The sequence below is a fragment of the Camellia sinensis genome, chromosome 2 (genome assembly GCF_055761805.1).
Source record: "Camellia sinensis isolate YWXY chromosome 2, ASM5576180v1, whole genome shotgun sequence".
NCBI lineage: Eukaryota > Viridiplantae > Streptophyta > Magnoliopsida > Ericales > Theaceae > Camellia > Camellia sinensis.
Genome location: NC_138962.1, coordinates 48,983,278 through 48,999,539, shown reverse-complemented (window position 1 = coordinate 48,999,539; position 16,262 = coordinate 48,983,278). Strand labels below are relative to the sequence as shown.

At 35.2% G+C, this 16,262-nt stretch overlaps 1 protein-coding gene and 1 long non-coding RNA gene across 2 annotated transcripts; one reads left to right on the top strand and one right to left on the bottom strand.

Annotated features, from left to right (window-relative positions):
- The first annotated feature begins 9,528 nt into the window (after positions 1 to 9,528).
- Positions 9,529 to 14,020, top strand: LOC114279399 (uncharacterized). Its single transcript, XM_082914312.1, has 2 exons — positions 9,529 to 10,925; positions 13,227 to 14,020. Exons 1-2 carry the CDS (start codon positions 10,058 to 10,060, stop codon positions 13,586 to 13,588), a joined length of 1,230 nt encoding a protein of 409 aa, XP_082770438.1. The 5' UTR covers positions 9,529 to 10,057; the 3' UTR covers positions 13,589 to 14,020.
- On the bottom strand, positions 11,480 to 13,231 carry LOC114279400 (uncharacterized). Its single transcript, XR_003635265.2, has 2 exons — positions 11,893 to 13,231; positions 11,480 to 11,769 (listed from the first exon to the last, which is right to left on the bottom strand). It is a non-coding gene; the product is annotated as an uncharacterized LOC114279400 (long non-coding RNA).
- Positions 14,021 to 16,262: the final 2,242 nt, after the last annotated feature.

Genomic DNA, 16,262 nt, shown 5'->3' with positions numbered 1-16,262 from the left:
GAGGCAATCAGAAGAGTATTTCCAGACGCAAGACATCGATTATGTCATTGGTATCTTGGGAAAAATGTTGTTTCAAATGTTCACAAAAGTGGCTTTGCACATGCTTTCAAGCAGTGCATGGACATGGAAACGGATGAGACAAAGTTTGAGCATGGCTGGACGACAATGGTCGAAAAAATTGGACTTCAAACCAACAGTTGGGTGTTTGAGACATATGAGAAGCGTCATATGTGGGCTGAGGCATATATGCGTGGACATTTCTTTGCTGGGATGAAGAGCACTCAGCGCTCGAAGAGTATGAATGCTTATTTCAATCCCTTCCTCTAACACAAATTGAAGCTATATGAATTTGTTAGGCACTATGATCGGGCTCTTGCAAGGATAAGGTATAACGAGGCTGGAGATGATGCTGAAACAAATAACACTTTTCCGGTATTGATTACTCCATTGCGAGATATAGAGAGACATGGAGCTGAGCTATTCACCCGAAATATATTTAGAATGTTCCGTGATGAAATCTTAGAAGAGGGGAAGTTGAATGTCAGGGACGTGTTCCCTTTACCGGATGGTAAGAAATGCTACTATATTCATAAGTACAAAGTGAAGGATAGATCATAGATAGTAACACACAGTCCAGTGGATGCTGCAATGAGATATTCTTGCATGATGTTTGAGTCGTTGGGGCTACCTTGCTGTCACATGATATGTGTTATGAAAGTCAAAATTTAACGCAAATTCCCCCAACTTGTGTGCTGCATAGATGGACAAGGGCTGCAAGCAAGGATGGCCAGCAATGGCCTCAACCCTCAATTGATAGCACTACAACACAGACGACCCGATATGGGATATTGAGTTCTTGTAACAAATGAATGGTGCAATTTGCTGCTTTCGACAAGAGCCAGTGATAGTGTCAGACATTTGGATATGTTGTTCGGCAATTGTCGTCAATCTTTTCCTTCCCCTTTATGAAAGAGCAAATCATACAAATTAGAATGAAGGGAAAATTATAGGGGTGGTGTACACATTTTGTCCGTTGTCTAATTTGAATCTATGCACTTTAAACTCCCTCAATTCTGACACTCCATTTTAAATTTCCTGGACAATTTTGGTCAAATTGCTAATGCCGTTTGTGATTTTTATAACAAATATTGTAATGTCAATTGATTGAGATTATGTAAGTTTAGTAAAGTTATAAGTTAACTACAACAAAAAGTACAGTTGTCACGTATATGCATATTTTCTGATTGAAAACAGTGAAGAGTTGTAATCAAATAGATGTAATTGAAACAAAAGTTCACAATTGATGATGCAAAGCGAGGCCATTCAAAATTTGTGCAAAACAAATAACACAAACACAAAAGTACATGGGCTGCTGTAAGAATTGATCCCAAAAAAAATTCAGCGAATTCCTTGGTGATGGATTTCGTTTGTTTACAAACATATGTACGAAACCAACTGGTAGCAAGTCTTGAAAGAGAAAACTAACATTGTTGGTACGAGGTGACCAATATCCATCAGATGTAATGATGACAATTCCTACAAAGTATTCCAATCAATATTTACAAGAACACAAACAAACGGCTGTAACATGTGGCTGTTAACTTGAAAATTTTGCGTAAACACAGACAAGAAAACGCAGAATTTCCCAACGCATATACAGATTTTGAAACGGACAAAAGAAAGGACACACATCAAAATTTTGCATTTAGTTCACACAACTTACAATTGAAATAATTATGTGTACAAGCGATAAATGCATCATTTCCCAAAAATTGAAGAGGAAGGACTACATTTTGTTTTTCATTTAGGGCTGAAGGACTACACACAAATACTTTTATGAAGGCCCGACTACAAAGGACAAAGAAGCATCTGAACTATTTCATGACGGGGTTAAACGATCTGGACAGGATTCTACTGTCACTGAAATTGGTGCTTATCCCAGGCACAAAAACCAGATGAAACCCCATCAAGTTGAGGGCTTCAATTTCCTACTGAGCAACTTGGTTGCAGAGAATCGAGGTGGCTGCATCCTGGCCCACGCTCCATTACCTTTGGGTGTTCAGACAGTGGGCAGATCAGAGAAGACTACTTTTCCGGGCGTACAAGCAAGTTTCTTCAATTGTATGTGACAATGAAACAAGCAAGACTGCCACTGCCTGCCAACAAATATTACTAGCGTACCCATCCATTCTCATTCTGGACGAAGGTCATACTCCCACAAATGAAAGTATGCATTTCATGAACTTGTTCAATAAAGTCCAGACAGCCCGCAACTCCTAAATGACAGCTACCTTTCTCTTCAAATGTAACTGCTATTCAACAGAAAGATGATAATTACAAGAGAAAGGTAACCGTCATTCAAGAGTTGCGTGCAATGACAGGTAAGGCTGTCCATTTCTACGAATGAGATTTTCTTCATGAATTGCCTGGGCTTGTTGACTTTTTTGCATTTCTTCACCTCAGCCCTACAACAGTTCGTGAAGTTAAAGAACTGAACAGCTTAGTTAAGAAGTTCAACATCACCGGGGATTGGAGCACACTCTATGTGCACGCACAGTTGAGATCCTTCCTAGAGAGTTTACCTACAGACACGTCAACTACAGAAACAGAGGGCATTGACGATGCCTGGATTGACCACATCTTAGAAAAGTTGGATATTAGAGAAGGACTGAAGGCAAACTTCTTCCTTAATCTGTTAGGCTTGTTCGAATCAGGTGGGGAAAAGGTATTGGTTTTCAGCTATCATCTCCAACTGTTTAAGTTGTTGGTAAGGCTAGCCATGAAAGTGAAGGGTTCGACTCTGGGAAAAGAATTGGGTGTGGGGAACGAATAACTCTTTACAAAATTTGAAAATCGTCATCCTCATTTCAACTCTTTCAATTGGCTTTCCTACGTTTTAAGTTCAATACCATCAACTATGCATGAACTTCAGCACTGAAACAAACAATTGTTTCCTGTGTTACACGGACTCGGGTGCGGGTATGTATGTACAGGTCTGACTCATTAAATCTTACATTCAACGGTATACGGTCTGGGAAAAAAATATCATATTTTTAATCTAATATGTGACATAAAATGATACTATATGTAACTTACAGTGTCAAAATGACATTTATAGTAATTTGACAATAATTTGCACATATAATAATTGTGTTATATACAATTATATAAGAAGTGTCCATTGAAAAGTATCCGACACATATCCCATACCTTTGTTCGACTCTCAGGTGTCCGACACGGGTATTTGATCTATTTTGAAGAGTCCGTGTAACACAGATTGTTTCTAAACATAAGTTCTGGCAATATAAAATCACCGAGTACTACAAAATTGAAAGCAAAATTCAACCGAGTGTGCTAGCCGTTGCGGAATCAAGATTAGTCATTGTTTGTTTATCGAGTTTCTTATTTTTGCTTTTTTGGGTACTCTAAAAAAAAATTTGTTTTTCCCGTGCCAACATTACACAAATAATTTTTTAAGTCTTCTTTGGTTATATATAACTTAACAAGTTGGCCATGTAAATGCAGAACACCTTTTATGCTTGTTGCTAACTACTATGATACCTATGTTTAACTTGCAGCACTGATAGCAGAGGGAAGACTTCCTATTCGAAAGGGAGAAAATACAAAAATCGAGTACAGAACAGTTCCTATTGGGTCGATTTCGGGTAACAAAGGGAAGAGTTCCTATTCGAATAGCACAAAATACCAAAATGGAGTACAGAACAGTTCCTATTGGGTCGATTTCGGGTTAGGTGTGAAGATATATGTGAATGAAAGAAGACAAACAAGGAGACAGAGAAAGAGAGAGCACGAAATAAAGGAAATACCAACCGGAGCAGACAAACCGACGGTGGTGCTCGATTAACCCTTGCGGTTGTGCTCCAGCGACAAAAATCAACTTCAAAAAAGAATTTATGCATCCACTTCCATGGCTAGCCTTCCCAAGAACTTAAATGATTGATGTTCGCCAAACTCAAGTAAATAAGCTTTGTTCTTTCAATATGATTTTTGCCCTCAAATATTTTTCTCTATAAAACCCTACAGCTGCGGGGAAATGGAACAACGGAGAGACGGGGAGAGAGAAAAACAAACAGAGAGAGAGGGTCCGAGATGGAAGAGAGACGGACGGGCCGAGGGAACTTACACCTTTTCTGAACACTTACGACATTTTTGAAAATTTTATACTTTTTCTGACAACTTACACATTTTTATAAAAAAGTTACATCATTTATAAATTAATTTTGTTCATAAAAGTTACACCTTGGAACTTACATTTTTTGTAAAAACCAAAACTTACACATTTTCTGATGTCCCTTAAAGCTTTTGTGAAAAAACATACGCCTTTCGTGAAAACTTGAATTACACATTTTGTGAAGTGACTTACACCTTATGTGAAAAAACATACACCTTTTCAGAAAATTTACACATTTTTTCAAAGAAATTTTTTCATACAATTTACACATTTTTAAAACATTCACCTTTTCTAAAACTTATATGTTGTAGTGAAATTACTTACACTATTCCTCAAAAGTTATTTTGTAATATATTTTTATTCCCAAAATTTACACATTTTGTTCGAACTTACATATTTTCTGAAAACGAACCTTACACCTTTTGCCAATTTACTTACATCTTTTGTGAAAAAATTTACACCATTTCTCAAAAATTACATCTTCTGTGAAATACTTTCTTTCAAAAAATATACATCTTTTGTTCAAACTTACACCTTTCTTAAATCTTGCACCTTTTGCTGAAAATAGTTACACCTTCTCTGAAAAGTTACTTCTTTTGTGAAATAAACTCTGCATAAAATTTACACATTTTGTGAATCGAAGACTTAGACTATTTTTGAAATCATTTACACCTTCTGTGAAAAACATAAACCTTTTTTTGAAAAGTTACACCTTTTGTGAAATAAATTTTTTTTATAAAATTTACATCTTTTGCTAAAAACATACACATTTTCTAAAGGTTTACACCTTTTGGTGCAAATACTTATACCTTTTTCTGAAAAGTTACTTCATTTGTGAGTTAATATTTTCCATAAAATTTAAACCTTCTATTGGAAGTCACACATTTTCTGAAAACAAAATTTACACCTTCTGTGACATTACTTGCATATTTTGTAAAGCATTTACACGTTATTTGAAAATTTACACATTTTATGGAAAATTTGGTTTCATAAAATTTATACCTTTTGTGAATCCTTACACCTTATCTGAAAGTTTAAAACTTTCAGTGGAAGTACTTACACCATTTCTGAAAAGTTGTAAATATTTTCCTCAAAAGGTGTACACTTTCAGAAAAAATGTAAGTTTTTTACAAAAGGTGTAAACTTTATGAAAACATCTTTTCATAAAAAAGTGTAAATTTTCAAAAACCATGTAACTGTTTTCACAAAAGATGTAAGTTATGTCACAAAATGTATACCTTTTGTTTTTAGAAAAGGTGTAAGTCATAATAAAAGGTATTTTACAACAGGAGTAACTTCTCAGAATGGGTGTAAGTTTTTAACAAAAGTTGGAAATTTTCAAAAAAGATGTAATTATTTTCACAAAGGATGTAAGTTATGTCACAGAAGGTGTAACTTTTGTTTTCAGACAAGCTGTAAGTTCTAACAAGAGGTATAAATTTTATGAAAAAAATTATTTCACAAATGGAGTAACTTTTCAGATAACGTATAAGTATTTCTAACAAAAGGTGTAAACTTTAAGAAAAGGTGTAAGTTTTAAACAAAAGGTGTATATTTTATGAAATGTAGTTTTCCATAAAAGGTGTAAATTTTTTCACAAAAGATGCATGTTATTTGACAAAAGGTGTATGTTCTGTTTTCATAATGGTGTAACTTCAAATAAAAAGTGTAAATTTTTGTAATGAAATTATTTTACAGAAGAGGTAACTTTTCCGAAAAGGTGTAAGTATTTGAACGAAAATGTGTAAATTTCCAAAATAAATTATTTCACAAAAAACTGTAACCTTCCAAAAATACTGTAAGTGCTTTCACAAAAGATGAAATTGACTTCACAAATGGTGTAAGTTCCGTTTTTCCGCAAAATGAGTAAGTTGCTAGAACCCAATGAAACTGTATTTGTGTTGTTCATGGTTCGATATTGATATAGACAGACAGACGAAGGGAGGGAGTGAGATGGACCGATATCGACAGACAGAGATCGAGATAGATATGGTTTGACAGAGAGATGGACCTAGATCGACACAGACAAACCAAGATCGATACAGACAGAGATCGACAGACACAGAGAGAGAGACCGACATCGACAGAGAAGAGCCCGAGATGGACAAAGAGAGACCAAGATCGATAGAGATAGAAAAATCCTTTGATTTGCACCAGCGGCGGTGGTAGTGGCAGTGTCAGTCGGCGGAGGGCAACGGTGGCCTGTGAAGGTTGGGTGGTCGGTGGTGATAAAATTTTCAAAGTATAAGTCGTTGATAAAATTTAGAGCTTCTTTGGGAACTTATATCTTTTGTAAAAACGAAACATTCAGTTTGATTGTTTCACAAAGTTTACACCTATTTCTAAATTTTACACATTTTCTAAAAATTTACACCTTTTCGTGGAAATATTTACAACTTTTTTGAAAAATTACACATTTTGTGGAAAAACCTTTTTCATAAAATTTACACTTATTATTTGAAGTTACACCTTTAGTGAAAAACAAAACTTACATCTTTTCTGAGGTCATTTACACCTTCTTCGGAAAAACATACACCATATTTGAAAAGGTTCTACTTTTTGTCAAATAATTTTTTTTAACAAACTTTATCAAAGCATATTTTTCATAAAACGTGTAAATTTTCAGAAAATGTGTAATTGTCTTCACCAAAGATGTAACTCCTATTAAAAGGTGTAAATTTTTTAAAAATTTTTGTTTCACAAAAGGAGTACCTTTTCATAAGAGGTGTAAGTTTTTAAAATAAGGTGTAAACTTGATGAAAACATATTTTTCATAGAAGGTGTAAATTTTTAAAAAATGTGTAAGTTTTGCTAGCAGAAAAGGCGTAATATCCCATAAAAAGTGTAAATTTTATGGAAAAAGTTATTCACAAAAGCAGTAATCATTCAGAAAAGGTGTAAGTATTCCCACAAAAAGGTGTAACCATTTAGAAAAGGTTTATGTTTTTAACAAAATGTATAAATTTTATGCAAATATTTTTTCCATGAAAGGTGTATATTTTCAAAAACTTGTATGTGGTTTCACAAAAGATGGAAGTTATGTCACAAATGATGCATTTTTTTTTTTCACAAAAGGTGTAACTTCCCATTAAAGGTGTAAATTTTATGGAAAATATAATTTAGATTTCCATAAAAGGTGTAAACATTTTCAGAAAAGATGTAAGTTATGTCACAAAAGGTGTAAGTTCTAATAAAAGGGGTATATTTTCTGAAAAAAAATGTTTCACAAACGGATTAACTTCTCATAAAAGGTGTAATTATTTCCACTAAAAGGTGTATACTTTCAGAAAACATGTAAGTTTTTAACAAAAGGTGTAAACTTTATGAAAACATATTTTCCATAGGTGTAAAATTTTTCACACAAGATGTAAGTTATTTGACAAAAAGTGTAAGTTCTGTTCTCAGAAAATGTGTAAATTTTTTGAATAACATTCTTTACAAAAGTAGTAACTTCTCACAAAATGTGTTAGTATTTCAACGAAAATGTGTAAATTTTACAAAATAAATTATTTCACAAATGTGTAACCTTCCACAAATAGTGTAAGTGTTTTCACAAGAGACGTAAGTAACTTCGCAAAACGTGTAAGTTCCGTTTTTTCACAAAACGTGTAAGTTCCTAAAATCCAATCAAATTGTATTTGTCTTGTTCAAATAATGGCAATGTAAGAGAGAAGGGCGTTTCGGAGGGCTTGGCCTTTCTCTCAGTAGAAGTCCGTTTCAGAGAAGATGAGTTTGGGAGGGCTTGGAATAGCGACTCCAAGTCCAAATCCAACCAAGTATGTCAATGTAAAAGAGAACCATTTTTAATATAGAGCAAGAGACAGACACAAAGAGAGAGATAGACTGAGATCGACAGACATAGAGACCTAGATGGACAGTGATCGACAGAGACAGCCAGACCGAGATCGACAGAGAGGGACCGAAATCGACAGAGATCGACAGAGAAGAGACTGACAAGGACACAGACAGACCAAGATTGCTGGAGACAGACCGAGATAGTCAGGAATCGACAGAGAGAGATCGACATCGATGGAGAATAGGCCGACATCGACAGAGAGAGACCAAGATCGATAGCGAGAGAGAAAAAAAACCTTTGATTTGTGGTAGCGGCAGCGGCAGCGGCCGTGGCGGTGGCCGTAGCGATCGTTGTGGAGGTGGCGATGTCAGATGGCAGTTAGCACCGGAGGCGACTGACGCTTGGGTGGTCAGCGGGGGTCAGGATTGGTGGTGACTATTCTGTGTGTGTGTGAGAGAGAACATAGAAAGTATTGGTGGAAAACAGAGAAGAGGGGGGCCGATGGTAATAAAATTTTAAATCTTTAGCGACTAAACTGTTATTTGTCGATAAAATTTACACTAAACTAAATTTTACACTTTTTCTGAAACATTACACATTTTCTGAAATTTTTTCTAAACTTATACCTTTTCGTCAAAATACTTACGCCATTTTGTGAAAGTTTACACAAATTTCTAAAAGTTTATACCTTTTCGTCAAAACACTTGCACCATTTTCTGAAGGTTTACACCTTTTCTTGAAAGTTTATACCTTACACCATTTTGTGAAAGTTTACACCCATTTCTGAAAATATTTTCACATTTTACACCTTTTAGGACCTTTTATGGAATTATTAATATATTATATTATTTAATTAATATACCTACAAAGGATCCGTTTAGCAGGTCACCAATGTGTAAACGTTCAAAAAATATCGTATAACCCAATACATAAAAGATGTAAATGCAAAATAGAAAGGGTGTAAATGCCTTGCATACCATATGCAAGGCACACCTAAGAAAAGTCCTAATAATAAATAAACAATAAAAAACATAAAGCACAAAAACTAACTAACTTGAGCATAACTTTAAAATTTTAAATATGAATCGTTTTTAGTTGTTTTACCCTCAATTAAAAATCAAAATTATTTACATTGTGGTAGATTACTATGATTTTAACTCAATGTTGCCCTTTTAAATTGAGATCCTGGCTCCGCCACTGCATAATAAGATTATAAAATAATGGTGAAGAAATTTTTTTGATCAATTGAATCCCTCACATTAGGACAAAGAAAATATTAAAAATAGTAATATTCTATATTTATATATAATATTTTATATATATTATAAATGAAATATATATAATAATAATTTTTACTCTCCTAAATATATGATATAATATATATATATATATATTAATAAAAATTTATAAAGAATAAAATAATTCACATAATACTTCTACTATGAAAAAAAAAAAAAGTTTTTAAAATATAATTCCAAATGTATTATATTAGGTGAAACATAAAAATACATTGTGAATTTATTGGGTTATAAATCCTCAAAATAGAATTTATAAATAACTCATGTGAGACAAAATATTGATTAAGACACGACAAAGAAAGGGCAAAAAACTGTTGGTAGCCCACTATTCGCTGAGAAATTATTCATTGCCCGAAGGGCAATCCTAGGTGGTGCTCCAACCTAGTTATTATTGGTGGAAACAGTGGGTCCTACTCTTTTGAAGGAGATAATTGGATACTTATCTAAATATGAATGGGATAGAAAAATGTTTCTGGGGCAATGAATAATTTCTCCCATTTTTTTATTGTAAACATTATTTCAACGGTCCAAAAACACCAGCCACATAAGTACGTCCCATTTTTGTCGTGTCTGGGTCCCTCACTCGTTTCGTTTCACGGAAACTCCATCATCATTCACCCAATCAAAACCACCCCCACCACCGCCATTTTCAACCACGATTACCCCACCCATCCACACAAACCCCAAATCAAACACTTGCTCTGCATAACAATAACAATAACAATAACAATTCAGCCTTGAATCGAATCGAAGAAGAAACAAAGCGCTGTGATGGAAAACTCACCCACCTTCGTAGTTCCTCTCTTCCTCAACATACTCACATCTCTCTTCATCTTCGCCGACAAATCGCTCCTAACCTTAGCCGAGAGGTACAAGCTCCTCCAACTCCTCCGCTGCTTCCTCATCTCCTCCTTCCTCTTCCTCCTCCGCCTCCTCCCCCACTCCTCTCTCTCCCTCTCCCCGGAAACCTACAATTACTCTCACAAACCTCCCAAATCCCAAAACTACGTCCCCCCCGCCGCATCTGCCGCCTGCTACGGCGGCGGAGGCGGAGGCGGAGGCGGAGGCGGAGGCGGCGGAAGTGGTGATTCGGGTATCGCTCGAGCGCTTTCGCAGTTGTTGTCGATCGTTACTGATATTCCGGTCAGCTCTAGGAAGTATGAAGTTGTTCGATCTTTAGCGGAGAGGCTTATAGAAGAGAATCTCCAGGAGCGGTCTGAACCGCTACGTGCGGTGAACTGTGCGGTTCTTTCGGCGGCTTTTTCGAGGACTTTGAGGCAGTTTGAGGCTGCTGTGATGGACCGGGATCAGAAACGGGACCTTGGCGGTCCGAGTGGTGAAGCGATGACGACGGGTGAGAAGCGAGAAGGGGGAGATTACAAGAAAGTGAGGAGGGTTTTGAGGGCGGTTCGGGATGTGGCGTGGACCCGGTTCGGGAAGTCGAGGGAGGAGATGAACCGCCGGGGGTTGGGGAGTTCGGCGGAGAAGCTTGCTGCTGAGGTGCTGTGGCTGGCTCAGAAGATGGCGGCTTGTGGATGTGTGGAGGAAGCTGTGGAGAAGTGGGCTTCGGCTACGCAATTGGCTTGGCTAGCTCTCTTCGCTGAGCCGCGGCTTCAAGGGTCTCTTGTTAAGGTCTCAGGTATGTGTATACATGTCATTTTCACACCATTGGACTTGTGTGCTTCATTATTTGATTATGGAACATTTTGGATTCTATGTTTATGCTTAGCCACAATTTTAACTTCAACTAATTAAATGAGTTTAGTAAAACATAACAAAAATGCTAGAGCCCCAAAAATTCTACCAAATGTCTCAAATGGGTGTAGGACTCACATTGTGTGGGTCCGACCCCCATGGGAGACATTTGATAAAACTTTTGGTAGAATATTTGGGTCTCTACCATTACTCAAAACACAATGAGTGAGAAAGGACAATTATTCTCTGCAGTGCGTGGCACGGCATGGAAGATTCGTCAAGATTTTACACCCCTTAATATTGATAATGCAAATTTGACCCGTCAAGGGTCATTGTCTTACTGTTCTTAGAAAGTATAATTTTTTGCAAAAAAGAAAAAACCGTAGTGGATTTTCTTGATTTTCTTTCTAAAGTGACTCCAAAAATTCTTATCAGGGTATTCCTTTGAAAGACACCCCAAATATTGTGTGTTAAGCATAAGCAAAGAAATTTTTACTTCAATTCTATATTATATTACTCAGGAATCTAATTACAATTTTACAGAATTTGCTATAAAAAATAACTAAGAAAACAATTGTTAATCAAACAAACAAATAAACAACACACCTAATTTATATCTACACCATACATAGTTTCTAATACAAAGTCTTGTTAAAAAAATAAGAGAATAGAATCAATAGAAGACAAGAAAGTGGGATATCCCCTGGTGTCTCCAACCAATGTAATGGGAAATCTCACATTTTGGTAATGAGACTACAAGGGTAGGTTAGTGGGAGATAAGGGTTGACCTACTCAATGAAGACAAGAAAGTGGGATATCCCCTGGTGTCTCCAACCAATGTAATGGGAAATCTCACATTTTGGTAATGAGACTACAAGGGTAGGTTAGTGGGAGATAAGATAAGGGTGGACCTACTCAATCCTATGCAGATTTTTATTGTCTAGTGATGAATTGTGTCACTGTTAGACTTGATATTTATTTATGGGTGTCATGTGGTCTCCTACTTTTGACCAAATGTTCTGTAATTTTTAAGGTAATAGAATGTTCAGGGGTTCAAGGCTAAGCTAACCTACCACTCTTTACATATCATATATAAGTTTAGGGTATTCAATTGAACACCCTTCATCAATACATAGCACCACTCTTGTCTGAGATCCACGTGTTAATGGATACAACAACTTCTAATTACAAAGAACTTAGTTGGGAGAGAACTCCCTTTTCGAGGAAGAGAGATCTCCATAGTGTGGAGGACTTGGAAACATCAATCCTGTCTTTTGACAGCAAAGGGTGGCCAAACTAAGTTAGGTCCAGTTTATTAGACCTTGAAGTGTTGTTACCTGTAAGAGATTTGCCTCTTAAGGCTGTGTTTGGATTATGAATTTGGAAAAGAATCTAAATAAAAGGGCATAAGTGAAAAAATTATCTTCTGATTCTTACACTTTTCCCTATACAATCCAAAAGACCAATGAAAAAGCTAACACACCTTTTGACAATGGAAAACTTTTCTATCAGGTACTAGAACTCCAAAGCCTCCTGTGAGAATATTAGGTTTTGTATATATACTACACCACTTTATATAACAATCTAACCTACGACTGAAAAGGAAACAAGAATATTGACTCAAATCCCTTATATATACAAAATATATATACTGCCATATATGCACAAAACCTAATATTTTCACACCTCCACTACTGCAGTCTTGACATCATGGCCAAGATTTGTAAGATGTTGACAAAGATTAGAGTGATATCTCCTTATATCCAAAAAAAAGGTAAAAATAAATGCAGGGTTCTATAATCAAACAAAGGCCTTCCTCCCAATTAAATCTGTAGGCCCAAAATTCCCATTTAGTAAATATTTCTAAGCTTAAATGAAATATTTAAGAGAGTGAAAAAGTACCTATCGTATTGCATTATGTGCTTGCTGTAGAAATTTTTTTGACAGCTTTTTTTGTTAATTTAAACTTTTGAAATGGTCTTTCAGATTGAAATATAAACATATCCACCATATTTAAATTTTTGTGAAGAACATATTATACATCTCTGCTGTTTTTTATTTTTTATAATGTTGGGTGTATTTATTTTCTGGATTAAGGCTTTGTGCATTGTGTTGCATTATTTGTTTATTAATATAAATCTTTTGAGTATCATTTTATGCTTGCATTCTTATCAAAAAATAAATAAAATTTATGCTTGCATACACAAAATTACGTAACAGTTACAATTTCTTCTCCCATTTATAGCATTCTTATTCAAGCAAGCCAAAGTCCTAGGAGCAGAGGTGGATGAAGAAAGCAAGAAAGAGCAACAAAGGCAAACCAAGATGAAAATGTTAATGTCATGGCTACCATTGTTGTGTCGAGCGAGCAATGGCACCGATTCACCGGTGTTGAGCATCAACGAAAGAGCAGAGCTAGAAAGAGTATTGGAGGAGATCATAGATATGTTGGAAGAAGAAGAAGATCAAGAGAAGGTGTTGTCTCTATGGCTCCACCACTTCACTTATTGCCCGTCTTCAGACTGGCCTAACCTCCGTGCATGCTACACACGTTGGTGCAACGCTTCACGCAAAGCTCTTGCTTCTCCAATGAGATACATGTCTTAAACGATCAAGCAAGCTGTTTTCAGAAATTGATGTGGCAAAGACACTTCTGATAAAAATACGCTAGTTAATCTGAGGTATGAGCGAGAAGCTCTGCAAGCTGTTTTCAGAAATTGATGTGGTGAAGACACTTTCTGAATGAGAAGTAGATGCCTTGTGACGAACCGCTGATATCATTGAAGCTCCTACAAAAATGTGGAATGTAATGTTTGGTTTTAAATATGTGATCCAATAGTTTATTGAATTTATCGTGTATATGTAGGCAATTTGTAAATTTTAGTAGGTAGGCATTTATGGTCAAGGCACTCATTGATCATCTTGTCCACCTTTAGTATGGATTGTGTTGTCTTGATTTTTGTGTTAATGCATAGCAATCAAACACAAGGAGACAGACACAGGTTTGTGATTATCTGTTCATCTTGTCCACCTTTAGCACATATGGTGTTTGTTATGGTTTTTTGGGGTAATGGAGAATAGTTGTGCACAGAAATTAAACACAGAATGGGACAAAGACATAGACTTGTGAGAGTCTCTGTTCTGTTTCTATGTTCCTACCTAGCATCAAAGTAGGGACAATGACGGGGTTATTAGGGATGTGGACCGTTGATTCATGTGTTGCACAAGGAAAAAGTAAAAGGTCGGAAAGAGTATCTTTCGCATTGAAGCCACACTCGTCCTATCTTAACTAATTCTCTTGATAGTGATATGACACAAATTTGGATTACGTCTTAGAATGGGTACATCATTCATCACAAATTTTTTAGGGCTAGTAATAGTCACCAAATCAGCAAATATGTGTGTGTATATAACGTGTAGCAACAAGTCTTTTCACTACAGCTAACAAAAAAAGGAGTTATTTTCATAGATAGAAGTTCTGTTAGAGGTTATATATTTTTATTTGGGTTATTCACATTTATATGTTTGTGTTTGCATGCTTGTGTACCATAGAGAGTGAGAGTGTTACGCAATATGCACAATTTTGTGTGTACAACAATATGCATTTAGAAAAATTACTCTAACAATGAAATGTGTATATAAGATCAAAGTTTTGAAGATAAGTGATGTAATTAAAATTAGTGTGGTTGTTGGGTTTTAGTGTAATAAGAGTTAATTAGAATTAGTCGAGTCTTTTATTTATAAATAGGTGGTTAAACCCCTCTAATATTCAGTTTATGATATTTTCATATTTAATATTTTAGAGTTTGAGAACCCTAGTGTCCCAATTTGGGACTCTCTCTTAACGAAATCTCTTTCTTGATTTGGTGCTATGGTTTGCAAAATTTGAGATGGAGATTCTTTGTCCTTTATATTGGGTTTTGAGATGTAAATTTCTACTTTATTTAGCCATTTTTTAGATGAACTAAGATTGAATTTCGATTTCGGATTACCAAATAAAATCTTGAAATTTTGTAAATGAGCTACCCCACAAACATTTGCAAATTTCAATGTATACAAGTGATTTTTGGTGAATTTGTGATGTATACGAGTGTTTTTTTCCTATTATTTTTTTTTACAAGATAGCGGTTAGTATGTCAGTAATTAAATTACAACGCATGCCAACATTTCTCTATAGATTTGAACTTAAAATCTTACTGTTGATACTGATTTCTTGCATTTATATGAGAGAACTTCTATAATTATTTGTTTTTTTTATCTATTCATAATTTGATTGTGTAAGATTTGAGACTTATAAAAAGAAAAGAAAAGAAGGATGTGTAAGATATTGAGGCCATTAATCTTATGGATATTTATTCAAATTTTTCCAATTTATAAACCCTTTTCTGTTTTAGATGTTGAAGGTCCAGTTACAAAGGTCCAATTTGCAAAATCAAAAGGCAACCTGCCCAACCACCAAGTTGAAACCTCTGGTATAACTCAACCAACCTCCCTGCGTTTTTTTTCTTTCAAAACTGCACCATGCCAATCTTCTTTCAAAACTGCACCACGCCAATCGTGCACGCCTCTAATTTTAACAAGCTTGAATTATTTGTTTTGTAGAACTTCATTGTTGAATTATTGTCTTTGTAGGATAATTGTGATAGTAGACGTTTTGAATGAGTTCAGATTATTGAATTGTATCAATCAACATGCATTTTGGATGATTTAACTGCAGAGAAAAGAGAATTAGAAAATTGGGCTTCTATGACTCTAAAGCACAGTCAGTGATGGATTATGATGGTTATTGATATCCAAAACATTGAGAACAAATACCTGAAATTGAAGATAAAAATGTTTGAACTAGACATTTCTTTTTTTTGAAATGTTGATTGCGACCAACTTTTGTATTTTACTGCAATGACATTTTTAAATATGGGATTTAAGCGAATATTATAAAGACAATGTTAACGTGAGAACTTAACCAAAAAAGTGCAAGTTTTTATATATTATTTTACCTGGCTTTACATTTCATGAACATAATCTAACTAGTAGATATGGCCATTGCATAATGAACAACAGGCTTATGACCACTACTTATGTGCACAAATGGACTATTGACGAAGAATATTTTATATTTCAATGACTTTTGTTTGATCACAATTCACAACATATAAATGAATTGGTAACACCACAGTGAACACTACAAATTCCATAATCAACTGGAGAAACATCTACAACCATTTCAAAACAGTTTAAAAGAAAGGAGATTGAACACCCTAGACCACGCACCGTTCACTAC